At 39.3% G+C, this 13,970-nt stretch overlaps 1 protein-coding gene and 1 pseudogene across 1 annotated transcript in view; both read right to left on the bottom strand.

Moving 5' to 3' along the window:
- Positions 1 to 8,962: 8,962 nt before the first annotated feature.
- The window catches only part of SLC35B4 (solute carrier family 35 member B4), a 29,011-nt gene continuing 24,003 nt past the window's right edge, over positions 8,963 to 13,970 (bottom strand). The window contains 3 exon segments of the mRNA NM_001185003.1: positions 8,963 to 9,431; positions 10,283 to 10,358; positions 13,079 to 13,154. Coding sequence (NP_001171932.1) covers positions 9,188 to 9,431; positions 10,283 to 10,358; positions 13,079 to 13,154 — 396 coding nt within the window. The 3' untranslated portion in view covers positions 8,963 to 9,187.
- Positions 13,165 to 13,246, bottom strand: LOC119867675 (annotated as a pseudogene).

Below are 13,970 nucleotides of genomic sequence, written 5' to 3'. Positions count from 1 at the left end.
GCGTTTCATTGCATCTGAATCTTTGGGGTAAATCCCCAACAGTGCAATTGCTGGGTCGTAGGGCAGGTCTATTTTTAACTCTTTGAGGAACCTCCACACAGTTTTCCAGAGTGGCTGCACCAGTTCACATTCCCACCAACAGTGTAAGAGGGTTCCCTTTTCTCCGCATCCTCTCCAACATTTGTGGTTTCCTGCCTTGTTAATTTTCCCCATTCTCACTGGTGTGAGGTGGTATCTCATTGTGGTTTTGATTTGTATTTCCCTGATGGCAAGTGATGCAGAGCATTTTCTCATGTGCGTGTTGGTCATGTCTATGTCTTCCTCTGTGAGATTTCTCTTCATGTCTTTTGCCCATTTCATGATTGGATTGCTTCTTTCTTTGGTGTTGAGTTTAATAAGTTCTTCATAGATTTTGGAAACTAGCCCTTTATCTGATAGGTCATTTGCAAATATCTTCTCCCATTCTGTAGGTTGTCGTTTAGTTTTGTTGACTGTATCCTTTGCTGTGCAAAATATCTATTTATTTTTTAAAAGATTTTATTCATTTATTTGAGAGAATCCTATATGTCTTGATTGGAGAGTTTAAGGTAATTGCTAACAATATGTACTTAGTGCCATTTTGTAGTTCTTATAATTGATGACTTTCTTTAGTGTTATACTTGGCTTCCTTTTTTATCTTTTTGCATATCTATTATAGATTTCTGGTTTGTGATTATTATGAGGCTCATATATAACATCCTAAGTACACAGTCTGTATTGTTGATTGTTGCTTAAGTCGCTCAGCGGTTGAGTGTCCTCCTTTGGCTCAGGGCGTGATCCTGGAGACCCGGGATCGAGTCTCACATCAGGCTTCCCTGCATGGAGCCTGCTTCTCCTTCTGCCTGTGTCTGTCTGTCTCTCTCCCTCTGTGTCTCTCATGAATAAATAAATAGAAATCTTAAAAAAAAAGTCCACATTCTAAAAGAACTTCAGTTTTACACCCCCTCCATATTTTATGTATATATATTTTGTATCTTTTCATTTTATGAGTCCCTACTTAAATACAATGTGACTATCAGATAAAACTGCTTTTACTACTTTTGTCTTTTAATCTTCATCTCAGCTTTGTGATTGATACACTATTTTTACTGTATATTTGCTTTTACTTGTGAAATTTTTTTTCTTAATTTTCTTCTAATTATGATCTTTTCTTTTCCACGTAAAGAATTCCCTTTAACATTTCTTATAAGGCCAGTGTAGTGGTGATAAACTCCTTTACCTTTGGTTTGGGAAATTCCTTCTCTCTCCTTCAATCCTGAATGACAGTCTTGCTGGGTACTCTTAGTTATAGGTCTTTTTTCTCTTGAGCACTTCGAATGTGTCATGTCTCTCCTTTCTGGCTTGCACAATTTCTGCTGAAAAAACAGCCTTATGGGAGTTTCTTCATACACAACTAGTTGCTTCTTACTGGTTCCTTTTAAGATTCTCTATATTTAATCTTTGACTTTTTAATTATGTGTTTTGTTGTGGACCTCCTTTGGTACATCTTGTTTGTGGCTCTCTAGGCCTCCTGGACTTGGATATTTGTTTCCTTCCCCAGGTTAGGTAAGTTTTCTGCCCCCCCATCCCCTTCTGGGAACTCTCTAATGTAAGTGTCAGTAAGCCTGATGTTGTCCCAAAGATCCCTTAAGCTATCCTCATTAATTTTTTTTTCCCTCTTCACGTTGGGTGCTTTCCATTAGCTGGTCTTTCAGATCACTGATCCACTCTTCTGCAACCTCTAATTTGCTGTTGATTCTAGTGTATTTTTCACGTTATTGTATTCTTCCACTCTGATAGCTGCTTTTTTGTATTTTCTCTTGGTTGAAGTTCTGAGTTCATCTACTCTTGTGTCTATTCCAATAAGCTTTTTTCTAATAATTTCTTTGAACTCTTTATTGGGTAGATTTTATTTAGTTCTTTTTCTGAAGTTTTGTGCTTTTGTTTAGAGCATGTTCATTTAGTTTGTGTTTATTTCTATGAAGTAGATGGGACAGCGACTTCCTTTCTAAACTTGAAGAAATTGTCTTGTGTAAGGATATCTGGTATCGACTGTGTGCCTAGCTGTTTGGGCTGATTGGAGCTGTAGCCGGTGGGTAAACTGGGAATCCCAGGGCCCTGCAGAAAGCACTCTTGCAGGACAGCTGAAGCCACAGGAGGCCTGTGCAGAAAGTCCCACAGCAGTATGTGTAGGGGGGGTGCCCAGGCAAGTCATCTGGAGCATCCCAGGATGCTTTGCCCCTGTGTCACCTTGGTGATACAGCAGGCCAGCCAGGATCCTATCTGTATCTGCATTACCATCAAGGTGGAGGAAGAGTGTAAACAGTGGCATGTTGCAGCCTCTCTGACCCCAGAGAGTGTTCTAGCAGGACCCCTACCGCTTGGTAGAGAGCTAGTTCCTTAAAAAGCCATGGCTTAAAACAGCAACTAGATATCTGCATCCCAGGGTAGATAAATCGGCTCACAGTCCAATTCTATCCCTCCCCATTGCAGTTTATAGTGTCGGGGTTCCCAATTGTTACCATCTCTCTCTCACCATTCTGTACGTGGTACCTCCATCCTCTGTTGTGCAGAAGTTGTCCAGTCAGCCCTCAGTTCTTAAGAAGGAACTATAGATATAGTATATATATCTATATAGCTATAGATTCACTGTGTCCAGAGAGAAGTAAGATCAAGATTCTACTTCACAAACTTCAATTTCTAGTGAAAGCTATATAGTAAGTGAAGTTTTTTTTTAAAAGATTTTATTTATTCATTCATGAAAGACCCACAGAGAGAGAGGCAGAGACATGGGCAGAGGGAGAAGCAGGCTCCTTGCAGGAGCCTGATGTGGGACTTGAACCCAGGACTCTGGGATCACGATCTGAGCCAAAGGCAGATACTCAGCCACTGAGCCACCCAGTGTTAAGATAAACCAATGCTAAAGTTAAAACTTAACTATCCTGTAAGTGAAGTTTTTAAGTGTTAAGAATTCAAATCAAATGGGTTAAAGCTACCCCCAAATAAAGGAAACAACTCTGTACATAAGAAAATATTTTCAATCAAAGAAAGGTATGAAGATTAGAAAGACATTTTGAGGGAAAACTTAGAACAAGACCTGAATGAATGTAAAAAAGTTGTAGGTTTATAGAAAAAAATTTAATATATGGTCAGTAATGGCTAAGATCAGAATTTAAGTTTTAATATTACATAATTTTGTTTATAATTTATGAAAAGCAAACCAATAATCTAAGATTCTATGTCTTCATCAGATCTTTGATCATTCAGGAAAACTGAGTCTTCAATATTAAAAGAGCCAAGTTTTGCTCACAATTATGTAACCTTTGGTATTTGCCTTTAATATCTTACTGTCACTTTGGTTAAATATTTCATAATGATTAGGAATCCTATTTAATAAAACGTTCAAGCCTTTTGATATTTATTGACAAACTTTCCAAAATCAAATTCTAAAAAGTCCTTTCATCACAATCTAATAGAAATTTTCAAAATATTTGGTCTCCTTATAAAAAGATTACGCTAGTTAGGCTTAAGTTACATGGGAAGCTCTGTCAACTGATACTGAAACCCTCTCAGATTATATTTATGTAGAAGTGGTATTAAGAACTCTATGAAACTCTTAGAAATCAGGTATGTCCTAGTATGTTATCTTAAAGTGCTGTGTGTCACAGAAATAACCAAATTTCCTTGTCAAGTGCATGGTCATGAACTCTAATCAGATTTTTAACCATGGCCACTTTTGTCTGTTGTTTCCAGACAGTTATACTCAGATGCTTTTACAAACCCTCCTGCAAATGTTTTGTCTGCACTGAGATTCATGGAAAGAAATCTGAGTACACGTGTCTCTGATAATAATTAAGATCACGCAACTGAACTCAGTAAGAATTTCCAGAACTAATGAAAGAATTAGATTTCAGCAAAGTAAGAATAACATGGAACTGAATGAATTGAGGATGACTGTAATTTTTATGACTTTTTGTTAAACACTGATTTTTTTCCAGCTTTAAAGAAATTTTTTCTTAAGATAACTATAACTTACAGCAATTTGATAAAACATATCTTTGTGAACAAAACATTTATCTTCTCTACCTAATCCCTTCAATATTCTTATATTTTCATAATATACTCATTTGCATAAGTTCAATAAGAGTAATAGAACACAACTGGAAACACTGATTATATTACCAAGGCTTTGACTAGAATGTCATATTTGAGGGAGACCTGCACAAACTCAGACACCACCACACAGCTTAAGGAAATAAGGTTGACTATACAGAGCCAATAAAGCCCCCTGTGCCCCCTGGAAAAACAGCCTGATACCTTGCTTACAGGGTTCCCAGCAGATTTACCAGGTGAAGAGGGAGGGTCATTTCCTGGCAGGTCCAAGAACTTCGGGACACTTTTGGGGCCTTGAGAAAGAATTAACCAAACCTACAGCTGTTACAGGGGAAGTCTGAGCAAGTATTTTTTGTTTGGCTTCTCACCTTGGGAGGCTGTTAAAAGTTCAGGCTAGAAAGTCCTTAAAAAAGGGCCTATAGGATCACTTACTATTCTTACTGCACTCGTGTAAATAATCAGGTCAAATTTTTAAACACTAGACTTATTTTGCAAACCGATTAGTCTTAATTGGGCTATCTTTGGTAAAAGTTAGTGTGATTATAAAGAGAAAAACTGTTTCAGTAACATATCTTTGTGAATACTATATTCTCATACATTTCATTATGAACTGGACAAGATCTTGATTTCTTGTTTTCTCCAGTGTCTGGCTACAACTTCCTCAAAGAACACCCCCTCCCCCCAATCTTTTTTTACTTGGAATAACTTGATTAAAAAAGCTGTCCTTTTTCTTGAAGCCCTGCAAACTACACATAAACAACTTCAGAGAAATCAGAACAGCTCATATGTAGACAATCTCCATGCCTGTTGCTCTATGGGCTACTCAAAAAGTTCACCACAAAAACTCAAAATTACAAACCAAGAAAATACATCAGATTGCCACTGCCTGCTATCCAGAAATCCACTTCACTGGCTACCATCAGAAACGCCTCTCTCTTACTCATTACCTGATTTGAATCAGTGGACTAACTTTGAGAACACATAGCCACCTCCTATGAGTTTAACGAAACTGACATAGCTATTGTCAGAACCCAGCAGGTTCACTGAAATGGAACAATCTATCAACTTTTAAGGTATGAAACTTCCAGGGAAGTTGCAGAGGAGGGAACTGCAGGAGCCAAGAGCAGACTACCCATAATGTACCACAGTGGCATACTCGGTATTTTGAATTGAAGCTATGTGGGAAGCAGCAGATACAAGGATACTCAGAGTCTCCTCTGTCCTTCTAAGAACAGAAAACAAAACTCCCATTTGAAAGGTATGCTCCCCCTGCACTAAGAACTAAAAAGATGTCTTTATTTAAAGCTAAGAAAGCTACAGAAACAAATCTGGCTATATTTTTACTAATCTACTACTACAGCCTGAATTCCTTACTAAAACTCCCAAACATCCGTCGTCTTTATCCTGTCAATTCCTAACAGATTTATTGTCTAAAATGTAGATTTTAAAAATGCCCGCTCTAGTCCTTTGTTTAGGTTTTGGGTGCGCAAACTCAAACTTCGATTTTTTTTTTCTCCTGTTAATCTGTCTCATGTAAATTTTAATTCGTAGTCCAACTGGAAGAATCTTGAACAGAGGAAAATTTCTTCCTCTCCTTCACTCTAACATGCCAAGTGGTCCACCCATGAGCACATCTCCCAGCCCACAGCTAATTCACTGGCTCTGAATAATTCCTGAGGTTTTCCATTTTCCACCTCCCTTCTGCATAGGCATTTGGCACTGTTGAACAAAGTGAGCTCAACATGGGGTGAAAAGAGCAAACAAGAACATTATTTTCCAAATATAGAAGGGCATGGTGGTTAAGATTCTCAGTTCCAGTTTCAGGTAACAAAAGAAACATTTTTACATTAACCCTCATGTTTATACTTATCTATACATATATTCACATATGGGCCACATCTTCTCGCACTCCAAGTATCAGTGCCTGTAACAATGTCTAACAAAATACCTTGTAAAAATCCACAAAAACAGCCAAGAGGCCCCAGAGAATAGAGGCATAAACAGACGCAAGATGACAGGCACAGAGAACTATGCAAGTTTTCAGTGGAGAAGTGCACAGATGAACAGAGACTGCAGTGAGGACAATGGAGGTGGGGCTCAGGAGGAAAACAAAATAGGGCAGGAAAGAGGAAAGCTGCTCGAGAAATGACCCCAAATTATTAGAATCCTTTAAAAATGTCAGGTAATCTTCTCAGAAGAATAAGGTACTGCATGTAGCATTTCATTTTGGGTAACTGGAAAGGAAGAAGAGGGGATAAACTAGATTGTGTCTAAAGCTTGACGGACACTTACACTTACCAAGTACGTTACTGATTGGTTTAGATGAAAAGGAAAATAAAAGGGATAAAAGATAAAGCAATACAAAAACAAAAGAGAACATAATGTGAGGGCAGAATTGTGGTAAAAGCTAACTAGGTATTACATTAATATAATTCAAATATCCACCATCTTCTCCTGTTACTTTATGGTGCAGGTCAAGCTGTTAAGTGGGTGCACAGATATGTGTACACATGTACACACACACAGGACAGTTTCTGGCTAGTGTCATCTGCTATGATCTTCAGTCAAAGGGCAGAGTTTTGGATGTCTTAAACATCAATCCCTTTTGCAAACTATCTCTGGGGTACAAAGTTATTACATAGTCGAACCAAAGAAAGAGGAGAAGCATTTTAATAGACATTTCTCCTCCAGCTGTGTGGGTCTGGTCCTCTTCAAAATGGTTTATTTGCCTCTTTAATACAAGTTGAAATTAATCTCAACCTTGATTGAAAAATCAGTTATCCTATGGAAACAAACTGTCAAAAAAAGAAGTTGCTAATGAAAGTATTAGTGTCCATTAGACATATTTTCTTACATCTGGCCACTAGAGAGAAAATCAACTCACAAGGTATTTCAGACATTCTGTTCTTCTATTTCTTAGTGTAAATGCCATAATCTGTCCATATGTAATCTCTTATTAATAAAACCAGCAGCAGTATTCAGCCTGAGAAGAACAGGTACTTTCTAAATCCAGAATCTAAAACCTAATAGACCCAGTTAAATGCTGTCTGTGTACATTAACACATCTCAGTTACTAAAAATGTTCATCAACATAAAAAGGAGGACACTAAATTATGTAAGGCTCCAGCCTGTGAAGACTCCAGATACACAAAAATCTAATATAGCCCCTAGGGACGGGTTCTTCTATCAAGTGATTTTTACAAAGTAGTTTTATTTTGTTTTTAAGAGGATATTTAATTCATGCTTTTTATAGCACCATCAGTCAGAGGAACTCTACATATTCCAAAGAAAATACCTTTTGATTCCATGAATGGGTTCATACCAAATTTGGCATTTTTTAGGACAGACCAATTATCAGCACTAGAAATTTGTCCATGTCCAGAACAACACTGTCTGAAAACCCTGTGACTTAGATAGAGAAACAGTATCTACATTTTATGGAACAAACAATGAGGCAGCTTAAGTTCCTTTCCCTGAGTGACCCAATGGTTCTTGGACACTTATCTCAGACCCCATCAGGGAACAGCTGCAGGCAGAAGAGGAAACAGGCCATACCACAGAGTGAGCCAAGGTGATCTCAAGAGCCGCATCACGATTTAAGAATACAATCTATATCCAAAGGGGTGGGGGAAAGGAAGGCTTTTTTCACGTGTGCAAAAGAGAGAAGAGCATGGACTTGTGCAAGTTTAATGAAGGTTCGGGGCTGAGTGAAGAATGAGGAAATACAAGAATAGACTCTCATGCTATTTTCTCCTCTAATATCGCAGAAACTACACCAACACATAAACGTGCGTGCACACACACAAACACACGTACCTACACACACCATATTGACACTGTTCCTCTTTCTCGAAATTATCCCAGGAAGAAAACCACACCTCTGAAATGATCAGCCTAAAGGGGCATCACGCTTCCTCACAGAGTAAAACAAATGACTTCCCAACCACCTGTAAATACCCATCAAGAACACGAAGATACCTTATAGGAAAAAAACAAAAACAAAAACACACAACTTTTCATTTTAGTTGTGACTGGACCTGATTGATACACCACACCCACATCCACCATATATGAGAGTCTCTACTCCTTAGCCTGACTGGCCACGAAGCTCTCACACTGACAGGCAGCGCTCAATCTCTCTGGTTAAGAAGCCTTTCAAACACTGAATGCACCCACTTGGAACCAGCCCCGTGAGGGCCTGGCTGGGCCCAGAGGGGAGCTGTGGTGCCCTGGGTGCCGACGAGGGCCAGCTGCTCCCAGCCATCCTGGCATCACCATTTCAACTGTGGGCTAAAGGGCTTTGTGTAGAAGACTGAGGGGAAAAACATCCTGCCTGATTCATACTCAGCATTTCTTTCTTATTAACTCTGTGCCATAGAGATATGCTGATGGTCTAAGCACAGAAAGCAAAAAGACTTGCACATGGCGGGGGGGGGGGGGGGGGGGGTGGGGAAGGAAGCAAGATGTGGGAAAGGACGACCACCAGTCTTGCTCCAGTGTCACCAGGGCTCAACTCACAGGGACAGCCGCTTCCTTTCCAGTCCCAATGTCACAGGGCCCCTCATAGTTGCTTCCTGGTGATGATGCCTGGAGCATCTGACTGGCTCCAGTGCTGCAGAGGTGGTGGGGGAGGGGAAGAGTGACAAGAAAAAGGGTGGTGGGCACGGGATGAGAATGACCGTATGGCAGAGAATCGTCAGAATGTCAACAAGAGAGAAACCTGTCTGAGACCACGGATAGAAAACTAGTAGCTATGGGGACTGAGAATTCAATAAACAAGTAATGGTACTAAATATTTTGGTAAACAAAACAAGTAACAGACTGGCTGTTCAACAGTAGAGAACTATTCTTGTGTCTATTTCGTAGTTGAGGGGTTTCCATTTGGAGTCCGCAAACGTTGGCCTGTGCAGCCTTAAAAAAATCTGAGAAGTCCCTCCTGAGGATTCTCTGGAACATGGCTGGTTCAATACTTCAGCATTAACAAAAGTGAAATGGTGGCCAGACCTTCACCAGCCCTGGCACATTAGCATACTGGTCTCTCTGCTCCAGGCAGACCTCAGTTTTTCTTGTCCTTCTGCAGCTGGCTTTTGGTGGTCCCTAGGTTGTTCCACACTTCTGTGTACATGAGGGTCCCAATGAAGACAAACAAGGTACCCAGCCAGTGCCACACAGTGAAAGGGTTCTGGAAGTACAAGATGGAAAAGATGAGGCTGACAAACTTGCGGAGAGTCACAACAAGGGTGACGGTAAGGGAGGCGCATTCTGTGGTGAGAATGAAGACGCCCCGGATGCACACATACCTGGGGTAGTGGAGTTAAGGTGGTTTTCTGTAGACTATCGAGAGAACATTCTGGCATCTCTCTTGGTTTAAATGTTCATATTATAAGAACCAGAAAACATGGGGGTGCGTTATGGCTACTCTGAGGCTCTTCCTTAGCAGAACATCCAGCAGGTGAACGTCCTACCATTCGTGTGTGGATCCGAACTTGAAACTGCCTGCAGACCTCCCACCGTTCTTGTTCTGAATTCTTCACACCGTGTACAGTGAGGGTCCCGTCCCCGATAGTGAAGGATGGTGGGGAACACTTTCAATACAGGTCAGCAAACCCACCTTATAGGACCCGGGCCTCACCTACTCATCCAAAAAGGAGCTCTGTGGGCAAATCTATTAGGTGATGTCAGAGGAATGAGACCAATCTCAACCTGTTTCACTGTTTCAAAGCCTTAATGACTTTTATAACGTACTCAAGGTTGTTCAAAAGAACCTTAATTTAAAAAATTAGGTTTTAATTAGTTTGAAATTTCTTGCAGAATTTTGTGGTGGCTTATGACATATCCTGGGCTACTGAAAAACCCCAGCAGAAATAACAGAGCATTCATGTCATCTACTAATACTTAATTATCCAGTGATTTCTACCCCTCCACCCAGAGCAAGCTCCTTATGGTGGCCAGTGACTTCCTGGCCTACAGCACCACTAACATTTCTTTGGCCCTCCACAAAGGCACTAACTGATGGGCACCTCTGTCTCCGGTAGTCCAGAACAGATCAAGGCAGAAATGAAACTCCTATCATGGCACCATTAGAAGAATAAACATTCCTATGTCAAAATAACACAGAGCAGACCATATGGCAGAGGACTGCAAAGGATACTGAGTGATGACATTCATCAGGAGGTAGAACCACATGATGGGCACTGTCACACCAATGACTGGGACTTGATACAATTCTGCAAAGATTAAGAGGAGAGATCGTCATATATTTTTGACAGCTTAATGGAGACTGAACAGAATAGAGATCGCAGCATTACTTCCTTTGCAAACAGATCTGGACTGTACAGCACAGTAAAACTTGTCTTGATTCCAGGCTACATCGGTCTCAAGAGTTATTACATTGGTTTCTTAAATTATGATTTCTTTACACTGTAAAATAAATTTTCTACCATATACCTGAATAGGACCTCATTTTACAAAGAAACACTGTGAGTACAGAGAAGTTAAGCATGACATGGTCTTAACACACAATCAACACAGGAGTAAAGACAACCAGTAACTAAATGCCATTTGGAAATACATGCAATCCTACTAGTAAATCAAAGAATGCAAAACTAAACAAGACGCTACCATTTTACAGCTATTAAAACAGCAATTAAAAATTTATAAAATCCTAATCTAGAAAGGTGCTAGTGAAATTGGCAACCACTCAGTTGGTCATAGTGTCAATTGGTGTGCGTTTTTTCTTAAATCACTTTCATAATGCTATATTAAGGGGCAATAAAAGTATTTATAGCCATTCTTAGGAATTAATCCTCATTCAGAAGCAAAAGAAAGTCCTCCATTGATTGGAGTACTATTTATAATGAGGAAAAACTGAATCAATCTCAATGGCTAATCTTAGAGCAATGGCTCTGTAAGCAAAGGAACTTTCACTAAGTGAGGCATGACACATTTGAATAAAAAAGAATCATCAAGATTATATGCAGTCACATAAAAAAGAAGGAAAGTGAAAAATCAAGTATAAAATCTTATCTGCACGAGGATGACAACTATGTTGGAATATATGAAACAGTCTGGGAAGAAACTGGTAAAATGAAATTAGCAGCCATCTAAGGCAATGGAACTCTAACTTTTCTTCCTTTAAATATATTCTTACGTTTTATATAATGATGCTTACACAGTGAATATTTGGGAGGAAATAAAATATTCAAGATCAAAGAGTAAGGACATAGTGATCCTTAAAGGATCAGTTTTTTAAAAATTCCCAGGTTGTTTGGGGGGTTGAACTATACAGTATAGCTACTTTCTTTGGCAAAAAAAGAAAAAGCCATATACATAAATGTAATATAACTGTTTGTCTGGATTTGTGGGGAATTCCCATAATCTGGTTTTCTGTTATCTTTAAAACACTTAGGACATACTGAAATGAAAAGACAGTTAACAAGTATTATTACTGTTTAGTAACTTCAGAGATCCACTGAATTAATTGGCTGGGGAAGAGCCAAGCTGTAGGACTCAGAATATTTAGATGGATATTCAATTCTCTTAACAAATTCAAGGATAATACGTTCAGCTGAGATAACCTCAAGGCAAGGAAGAGAAGAAAAAGCATATTCTTAACTAAGGGATGATTTTGAAGAAGTTGAAAGATTCTTTTTTTTTTTTTTTAATGATTTTATTTATTCATTCATGAGAGACAGAGAGACAGAGACAGAGAGAGGCAGAGACACAGGCAGAGGGAGAAGCAGGCCCCAGGCCAGGAACCCGATGTGGGACTCGATCCTGGAACTCCAGGATCATATCCTGGGCCAAAGGCAGGCGCTAAACTGCTGAGCCACCCCAGTGTCCCAAAATTGAAAGAATCTAAAAAATATTTTATATAAAGACCCATACCTGTGACTTTCAGAAGCAGCATTCTAGTAACTATATCAAAATCAATCCCAAGAGATCTGATAATGTTTATTTCAGTAGCCTGACACTATGTGGAGACTCACAAGAGACCTTAAAAAAATCATTGTGTCAAAATGGCTATGTGTCAATTTTATCTTTAAAAAACAAGTTAGAAATGATTAATTCAGAGACATAGAAACTTTCTGATACACTTTTTTGTGGGCGAATGGGACAGGCAACACTGCAAACTCAAAGAGAAAGCATTCACAACTTCACAACGCAGGTTCAGATGGCAAACCTGTTTATAGGGCACACACTGCCATTCTACAAAATATACTTAACCATTTTAGGCATGAGCAATGGAAAGCCTTATTTTTACAAATGTTTATTTGTTCCTGTGTGTTCCTCTGTCTGTATAAACTGTATGTCTTTTAGTAGATAATCACATAAGTAATTCCTTTCCAGTTAATTGGCAATTTATAGCTAGTTTATTAAAAAGCCACTTTATAACAAGAGCTAACTTACCCTGTAGACATCTAAGCAAATTTTGCTTATTCCTGCTGCCTACTTATCCTGTACCTCGGAAAAAAGCCCCCTCGTGTTTTTGTTTCCCTCTGCTCCAAGGGAGCTAGGACTTGGGTGTGCGAGCAGGTCTGTCTTCACCAGCACAAGAGGTATGGCGGCAGCAGAAAGAGCTGGACTGCTGCCCAGTTTCTCACAGTCCCATCTCTGCAGAGTGTTATTGCTATTTTTTTTTTTTTTGCATTCTCAAAACATCAAACATTCCACATGCAAATGCAAAAACAAATTCCAAAGCAGAAGACAAAATCTGAAGATACTTTGACATCACTTGCAAATAACTGAGAAAGCACCTGTATAGAGCTTTCGTGGCTGCAACTGCTGACTAACAGCACTATCTTTCTGGGAGGTGGATTGAGGATGGCTTCCAACAGGGCAGGGATTTGGGTAAGATCATGAAAAAAGTGGTGGTCAAGTCAATAGCAACGGTGAGAGTTGGCCTCAGAATCTGTCAGGTAATTCTACTGGATGACCCCACACTCACCTGACTTATTGAATAGAACTGCATGGTCATAAATATCAGAAGCCAGGAAGATGAAGCCAGGAAGTGGAAGAGCATGCTACGAGAAAAAAGATTCCATGTAAATTTAATTAGCAATAATCGCGCCTCGGATACACCTCATTGGCTACGATACTGCCACTGTGCAAAGCTCCATGTAAATTTAAATACAGACACTTACTTCACAGAATATGTAGAGTGGCTTTACAATGACTTACAGTTTCACAAGTTGTTTGACAAGCAGTATCAAGAAAAGCAATTTAGACTCGTTAGGTTAAATGTATCCGGTGCTTTGGACCACATGGCTTTTTCAGTGTGCCATCGACCACATGCCACAGTTTTTGCCCTTCAGAAGTGGAGTCAGATGATCATCACACACTAAACAAATAAAAGGAACCAGCATCCTTCCCGCGACAAAAGGAAAATTTAAACTTAGTCATTTGGCCCACAGGATTTCCTACATTTTGCTCCTTTTGAAAATAGCAAATATAAGGACTTAAAAATTATAGGCAACTGATGAATTATTGAAATCTACATCTGAAACTAACAATGTACTATATGTTGGCTAACTGAATTAAATTAAAAAAAAGTAAAAACACTTCTATTCTTGGAAAAAATTTAAAAATAAATACAATTTATGAAGTAAGCAAAGGCAGATCTCAGGGCATTCAGGTAACTTGTGGAAAAATGAGATTTGAGGACAATATGAGGTCAGGGAAAACAAAGACAAGAATCAAAAGAGGATGAAGGGGAAACAACACGGAAGCACAGGTAAACAGGCGTGACAACAACCCGGCACCACCATGGTATGGAATCATAGCTAACAGTACGGGGCAGCCATTTTGTGCCAGGTACTGTTCTAAAAGAAAGATGTGAA

Source organism: Canis lupus, chromosome 14 (assembly GCF_011100685.1).
Source record: "Canis lupus familiaris isolate Mischka breed German Shepherd chromosome 14, alternate assembly UU_Cfam_GSD_1.0, whole genome shotgun sequence".
NCBI classification, from domain to species: Eukaryota; Metazoa; Chordata; class Mammalia; order Carnivora; family Canidae; genus Canis; species Canis lupus.
This window is presented reverse-complemented; position numbering and strand designations above follow the sequence as displayed.